Source organism: Rhamphochromis longiceps, linkage group LG11 (genome assembly GCF_057381845.1).
Source record: "Rhamphochromis longiceps isolate RC_006_pf linkage group LG11, R_longiceps_female_GT1.1, whole genome shotgun sequence".
Lineage (NCBI taxonomy): Eukaryota > Metazoa > Chordata > Actinopteri > Cichliformes > Cichlidae > Rhamphochromis > Rhamphochromis longiceps.
This window is the reverse complement of record NC_140567.1, coordinates 19,876,634-19,884,062: the sequence shown is the minus strand read 5'-3', so window position 1 is coordinate 19,884,062 and position 7,429 is coordinate 19,876,634. Positions and strand designations below refer to the sequence as shown.

At 39.8% G+C, this 7,429-nt stretch overlaps 1 protein-coding gene across 1 annotated transcript; it reads right to left on the bottom strand.

Moving 5' to 3' along the window:
• Positions 1-103: 103 nt before the first annotated feature.
• fxyd5 (FXYD domain containing ion transport regulator 5) lies at positions 104-6,742 on the bottom strand. Its single transcript, XM_085422664.1, has 10 exons — positions 6,604-6,742; positions 5,166-5,211; positions 3,927-4,007; positions 3,584-3,712; positions 3,454-3,501; positions 3,020-3,064; positions 2,544-2,579; positions 2,385-2,459; positions 2,242-2,287; positions 104-686 (listed from the first exon to the last, which is right to left on the bottom strand). Exons 1-10 carry the CDS (start codon positions 6,658-6,660, stop codon positions 662-664), a joined length of 588 nt encoding a protein of 195 aa, XP_085278790.1. The 5' UTR covers positions 6,661-6,742; the 3' UTR covers positions 104-661.
• Positions 6,743-7,429: the final 687 nt, after the last annotated feature.

Genomic DNA, 7,429 nt, shown 5'->3' with positions numbered 1-7,429 from the left:
ATGGATACAGAGATAATGTGCCAATGGATGTTGTTTAATCTAGGGCTTTACTCGCTTACAAGCATAGAGCCACTAAGAGGCTTAGACACTCTTACTAAACATCCTTTTTCGTTAAGATTCAAAGTGTAAAGCGAGTGTGGGAGCTATGATGAAGTGAGCTAACTTTTATTTTTATATCCTCACAGAACAGTGAAAAGGGCTGTGCGAGATTGTCAAATATGAGATGATGCGGGGTTATTCCTCATAACCTTTAATAATAAATCCGAGCTGTGAGACACTGCCCGTGGCTATGGCATTAGTTACAAGATGCAAAGGTCATTAGAAACCAGCCTGCTTCATGGCTGAAGGTTTGATTAAAGTGGGATTCATCTATTCATTATTGTCCCGGATAAATAATCACTTAACTTTTTAAAGGAATTTTTCTTGCCAACTATTGAAATAGTTGACCATGATGAACCCGATGATGGTTCCACTTTTTTTACTTGTCAGCATGAATCATGATTTCCAAGTTTATTTATTGTTTTTCTATGACGGTTACTAAGCAGTGTGTCAGTCCACATTCACGCACACACAGACTGTCAGGTGTTTTTCGATTGATGGATTCCTGGTTGTTTTCTTGCAGCTGTTTTCTTTGGTTACTGGATTCATACGTGCTCTCTCCTTATCCTTGGGCTACCCGGTATGACCTGGACCAAAAAAAAGGGGGGGGAGGAAGGCATTACTCTTAAAGAATCAAACACTATTTCAGCAATCAATGATATTCATCAAACCTAAATATGAGGAAAAAACAAGATCTGTTGCAGTTCTGCCCTACAAACAGCTTAATGATAATCCCTTTGATCTATTAATCATCAAAGAGATTTCAGTCAGCATTCTGTTGCGCTATTATGTCTGAAGTGACTCATTGCTATATATCATCAAGTAGCCTCTGATATTAACTATTTAAATCATCCAAATGCAGTTTCCCAACAGCACAAGGAGAGATGCTCCTCATGCACAATGGGCCGATATAGAGTCAGGTGAAAAAGAGAGTGCATTTTCTCTTACTTCCAAGGGTTTGGCTCAGGAAAAGAAGAAAAATAAAGTACACATTTAATGCTTCCAAAAGAATCAAGATGCTAAGTACCAACCAGGTGCTGCTAATCAAGTATATTTGCGTAACTGATCAGCCAGTATTAGAACTTCTATAAAAACTGAAGTTTTGGAAGTTTGCTGGAGCATTCAGGTGTGTGTTAACACAATCCCAAGGAGGAAAGACATCAACATTGATCTCAGGGAAGCAATTGTTGCTACCCATCAATCTGGGAAAGCCATTTCCAAACAATTTGTCCATCACTATGTGGCGATAAAGATTATTCACAAGTGGAAAACTTTTTGGACAGCTGCCAATCTGCCAAGCAAATTCACCACAAGGTCAGATTGTGCAGTGCTTACAGAAACTGCGAAAAACCCAAAAGCTCACCTCAAACAATACAGGCCTCTGTTAGCATGCTATATGTTACAGTACCATTAGAAAAAAACTAAACAAATATGTCCTTTTTGAAAGGGTTGCTCGGAGAAAACTTCTTCTAGCATAGCTTAAATTTGTAAAGCTGCATTTGAACAAACCACAAGACTTTTGGAACAACTTCCTTTAGCCAGAGAAGACTAAATAAAATCGAGATGTAATGCACAACATCATGTTCATCACAAACATCCAATACCAAATGTCAAACACTGTAGTGGAGTGGTGATGATTTGAGCTTGTTCTGCAGACAAAGGACCTTGGAATTTCCTTTGTCTGCAGAACTGACTCAGTGACTGAGTCTACTATGAAATCCCCTGTAAACCAAAATATTCTAGACATCTGTGAGGTCATCTGTCTGATAACTAACACCGATGAAACTGGGCCATGCAACAGGACAATGATCCCAAACACAGCTCTGGATTTACAACAGCATGGCTGAAAAAGAAAAGCGTCAAAGTCGAGCAGCAAACAAGTAATTCAAGTTATTACTGCTAAAGGTGGTTATACAAGCTATTGAATTCACACACTGCTTCTGCAGGTTGTATTTAAATTATTTTAGAACCTGGGAAGGACCAGATTATTTTTTTTATTATTACATCCTGAAATGAAAAACTTTAGACTTTAGAAGGTGCACTTTCTTTTTTTCACATCAGGTATAGCCAGACATTTTTTGATGTTTAACTGTATACGAATTTTGTACTGATAAAACAAAAGTTACAAATGTAATTACTTACTTTGTTGACCTCTTGCGGCATTTGGGCAGCCGATTGAACTTTCCGCCTACAGTCCAAACATAAGCAAAAGAGTAAGGAAGTTGGTAGACTATTACAAGAAATTGCAAAGCACAAAAATAGCTTTCAGATTTTCAGATACTTACAGGTAATGACCAATATGCCAAAGACGAACAGCACTGCTGCAATGACCAGTCCAGCATAACTCAGGGACTTATAATCTAAGTATATAAAAAACAAATCAAATAACCACAGAAAACGAGTAACGACACACAATCAAACACAATCAAAGAGAAGCTTCTTACCATAGGTGAAATCTTTGTCCCACTCTGACTTCCACTCTATATGGAGTAAAGGAAGAAGAAAAAAAGTATTGACTTAAGGTTGACTGTTGAACAGAGGAAATATCTATAGGAACAAAAAAAGAGGCTCAGTGGGGAACAACTGTCAGAGATGGCATGAGAGATCTACTGGCTCTGCTGACATGCTGTTGATGGCGTATCAAAAACCTATCTATGGTAAGCCGGCACAGCATGAGGACACAAATATCTTATCTCTTCTTGCATAAGGTACAATCAAGCATTAATCTGTTAGCAAGAGAGGAAGTGAGGTGCTCTGTTCTATCACTACGCTGTGGGTTTGTTTGGAAGACGGGGAATTGTGATACTGTCACAGTCTGCCATGAGATAACAATAGAACCACGATGCCTGTGGCATTTAGGGTAACTAAGGAATATGGGAAATTTTTCCATTACTCCAGACAACTTTAGTGTTCCTTTTACCGATGGTTTTCTCGGGTGCAGAAGGGTTGGTTTTCACTGCAGGTGCTGGAAAAAAAGGGGAAAAAATTACTACATTGGACCTTTTTTTTTTCATCTCTACTGAATATGTAATAATTTACAAGTTAAAACTTTTTTATTTTTGGGACATATTGACTCCATAGCTTACAGTTACCTCTCATCAAACTCCAGATTCAGTCTTGTGTTTAAGTAATTAAATTTCTAAATGTTTCAGTAGAATGAGTCAAAAGGAAATGTATGCTTTTCAGAATGTAGCATTTTCTCTACCTCAAGTGCTCTCTCTCGCTCTATTTTTGTCGGTGTCTGGTGGTGATACAGTTTGCTAACGTGGTCTACTAGCTAAACTTAATGGCTCTACTGACTCTTGATGTTTGAACATACATAGGTTAGGCAAGGCAGAGGGTAAAGACTCATACCTGAAGTTGATGTGAGCTTTGGTTGACTTGTTGCTTTTGTACTTGAAGCTAAAGAGGATGAATACGTATGATGAGAAAAATAGCATGCAGAAGAGAAATAATGGGGTTAGACACATACAAGACAAACTACCTGCTGAAGTCTCTATTCGTGATGTGGTAACACTGAGGGAGACGTTTGCTTGCTGGTTTGTGGGTTTTTCAGGTATAGTTTCCAGGGAGCTGTTAATATCTCTAGTTGTTCTCTTTTCCAGTGCTTCTCCTTTTACACACAGAAAGAAACTGAATTAGATGGATTGACAGACAGACAAGACAGACAGACAGACAGACAGACAGACAGACAGACAGACAGACAGACAGACAGACAGACAGACAGACAGATAGATAGATAGATAGATAGATAGATAGATAGATAGATAGATAGATAGATAGATAGATAGATAGATAGATAGCTAGATAGATAGATAGATAGATACCAGTGTTTACTGTAAATGTCGATTCAGCCTGCTTTGCATCTGTTGGTGTGGGTGCAGTTGCAGGTGCTTGGGCCCTTGACACTGTGGGGGGAAAAAAGATCACATGTGAAAAACTAAAGAAAAGTAGAAACAAACTTTCCATTGAAGGTTCCTATACTGTCCACTTTACATCAAGAACAAAGCACAGCGTTGTTAATGCCCGTGATTTTCTCAATGTGGCCAGACTTCAGAATGTGTCTGGCCAGGCACAGTAGCGAGGCCTGCAGATGCACTGAGTATGTCACAGTAATAGTCTTGTGAGTGGGCCTGTGAGGCAACCTCTGAGTGCAACAGAGCTGGATTGTTGTGCAAGACCACAGGACAGAGAGGCTGTTGTCTGTTTACTCACTCAGCACCTTCCAAATAGTGCCGAAGCTCCACAAAACCTCTACTTTCTTGGGCCAGTGCTGCCAGCACTACACAAATAAAGCCATACGAGGGAAAATATACTGAGATAGAAATGATTAACAGCTCACTCTACTTTTTAAAATTTTACCAATCCTTTTAAAATTTGTCACCTTCATGAATGGGACGTGTTGCTTAGATGTAACTGTTAACAAGCTAATCCCCAAGTTGCAGGCTATTTTTTTCCTAATCTTACAGATAAAAAAATAAGACAAGAAAAAATTTTTGTTTTGTTAATGCAACACCCCCCATAAGCTTCACATGCTTTGCTCCACTGCTTACTCCTTTACTTTAAGGGGAACCCTAAAAAGTAATGAAGCAGACATAGTTCTTTATTACCACCACTGAACAGAATAAGCTGCACTAAAGGTTGGAAGCCACACAGTATTTTTAGCTCCATCCCATCACAGTTTTGTGGTTCAATGACGGAACCATATTGTTACACTGGCAACCATGTCACGATTGTAGGTGCAAGAGTTTAGCAGACAATAAAAGTCATTATAATGGACTGATTTTTTTTATTTATTTATATATTTTTTAGATATTTTCTTTGGCATTTTTTTCTCTTAGAACTTTCTAAAGTTCCCCTGGCTGGTTCTTGGTCCCATGTGACACTGCATTCAAAAAATCCTGCAAATACGCCAATGTGCATCCTAACATAGGCTTACTGCACAGATACCCTGCTAAAGCTAATCAAGGTGATTAGGTTGTAATGAAATCTACAGTCTCTTTCAACCCCCAAAACGTTCACACTTGACTTCAGTGAGCCAAGTCTTCAGATTTTCTGGCACTCACCTCTTAACATCATAAACAGGAAAATGCTCAAGTAAACCAAAGTCATCTGAAAGAAATAAAAACAAAACATGTTTTCATGAGATGCTGTGAAACAGTGATGCAGAGAATGCAGCTCTCAACTACTGTCTGAACAAACTGTTGTGCAGTTTTCACACAATCAGTGGTTACAGGATTGAAATGACCTCTACGATCTACTGTAGAAAGTAACTGAGTGCGCCTCAGATAACTCAGATGGCCCTTTTGAAAACGACTGGTGACACGTTGACTACATCCTCTGGTGCATGTGTTATAGAATATTCAAGCACATCCATACCGCATGCAGACAAATGGCTGATCATTAGCACTGAGAAAAACGCTACTGATTTGTACTGTGTCTCTGCAGTCATGTAATGATCATACAGTTGTTAGCCCTGGGAATGAAAGGCTCCGGGTAGACGATTGAGGCAATACAGTATTCACTCTCCAACATATTGTGCACCGCTCAGTTACCAGTCAGGAAGCTGTAATCAGTCAGGTTCGTGCCACATGGCAGCTTCCTCTTCCTCCTATAGCACGCGGCGACATCACCCACATGCCTCATTCAGCATAGCAGAAAACAAATTCTTACTTTGAATGTCAGACTTTATAAGACACTTTTTTTTGTCAAATGTGAGTGATCGAGGCCACATATTATAGATGCAGTCCTCCCACGTATGCCTGTGCTAAACTTTGTAGCTGTATAGATCTAACTTCATCATATTTTGTTAGCTGTCACCAATTAAAAAATGGCATTGGAGCATATGTCAAAACGACTCTTTTCATGATAATAGAAATCCTTGTACCGGCGAGCCGCAACCTCCACATCAGTGGAAAACGTTGGCTATTTCTTCCTCCCCCTCAATATTTTGCCAACGGCTTAAACAAAAACAAAACAAAACAAAAAAACAGAAGTAGGAAATAAAAGTGTATTGTGATGTATAATTTCATAGCAACACCTGCCAACGATGAGCAACAGAAGCAGGCAGGGAGGCTAAAGGAAGTCTGTGCCAGGGACTTAGTTTGAATCCACTCCCAGTGAAAAAAAAAAAAAAAAAATTAATCATGATCTTTGACCTATCCGGTGGCAGCTCATCCTCCGGGCTGGGAACAGTGTGACAGGTGAGCATTTGTGGCCGTCATGAGCTCTGACAGCTCAGATTAGCAGGTCATGCCAATCTTCATTTCACTCCAGAGCATATGTCAAGATGAGGCCTGTATCCCCTGGGCTGTACAGACGTCTTTCCCTTCCCCTAGCCTGACCCACCTGCCTGTTTGTCACATCTTGCACTCTCACTCACTCTCCGTCTGTCTGTTCATCCATTTGTCTGTCATCCTCCATCAATCTCTTTTCACTTGGGTTAGACCAAAACACCCTTCAGCCCTGGGATATTCAGTCTTTCATCCAGGCTATTATGCTTACCTTTGTATCCATCCTGCGAGGTGCCCGAGTCCAGAGATGTATCCGCAGCTTCATCATCCACAGCGCTCTCCTCTGTGTGTCACTTGTGTGCAAGGCTAGTGGAGAAACGGTTAACCAACCACACCCATGTGATCACCCACTACTTCCTCACCCATTTGTCTGAATTCATTTTCAGACTTTCAGTCTCTCTCTCTCTCTCTCTCTCTCTCTCTCTCTCTCTCTCTCTCTCTCTCTCTCTTTCTTAGTCTCTTCCTCTGTGTTCTTTGGCTTCCAGTTTTCAGTTTGTACTTCTGCTTCATCAAAGCACCGTATGCCTTCTCTTCCTACTGTATCTATCTGGGCTAGTTAACCGTCTTGCTTCACATTTATTTCCTGTTTTCTCTCCATCTCTCATCTGACGCTGGCTTGCAAAAACAAAGAAATGTGACCTTGTATTAAGGGATTGCAGGCATGTTTACATTCACTTAAAAATGCATTGCATGCTGTATTAATTATCAGTCCCTGAACGCAATGAGATTGCAAAAAAATAAAGGCCAGAGGCCGGCAATGTGTATTATTCACTTTGAATTTTAACCCTATATTTTAAAGCATATAGAAAAGCTGCCCTGTGTACAGTTTCTTTATGTTTTGTAAGAGTTATTTATACATAGCAGTTTAAAGACTTATTACCGCACTGATTATAATCAACGTTCATACTCATACCCCAGAACATATCACTACAGAAAGCCGCTTCCTTCATATTTATTGTGATGTACTGAAGTTTTAAGGAATTGGAATTGCCAGACTCTTGAATTACTGCTTTTTGTCTGTCGTGCTTTATTGCTTC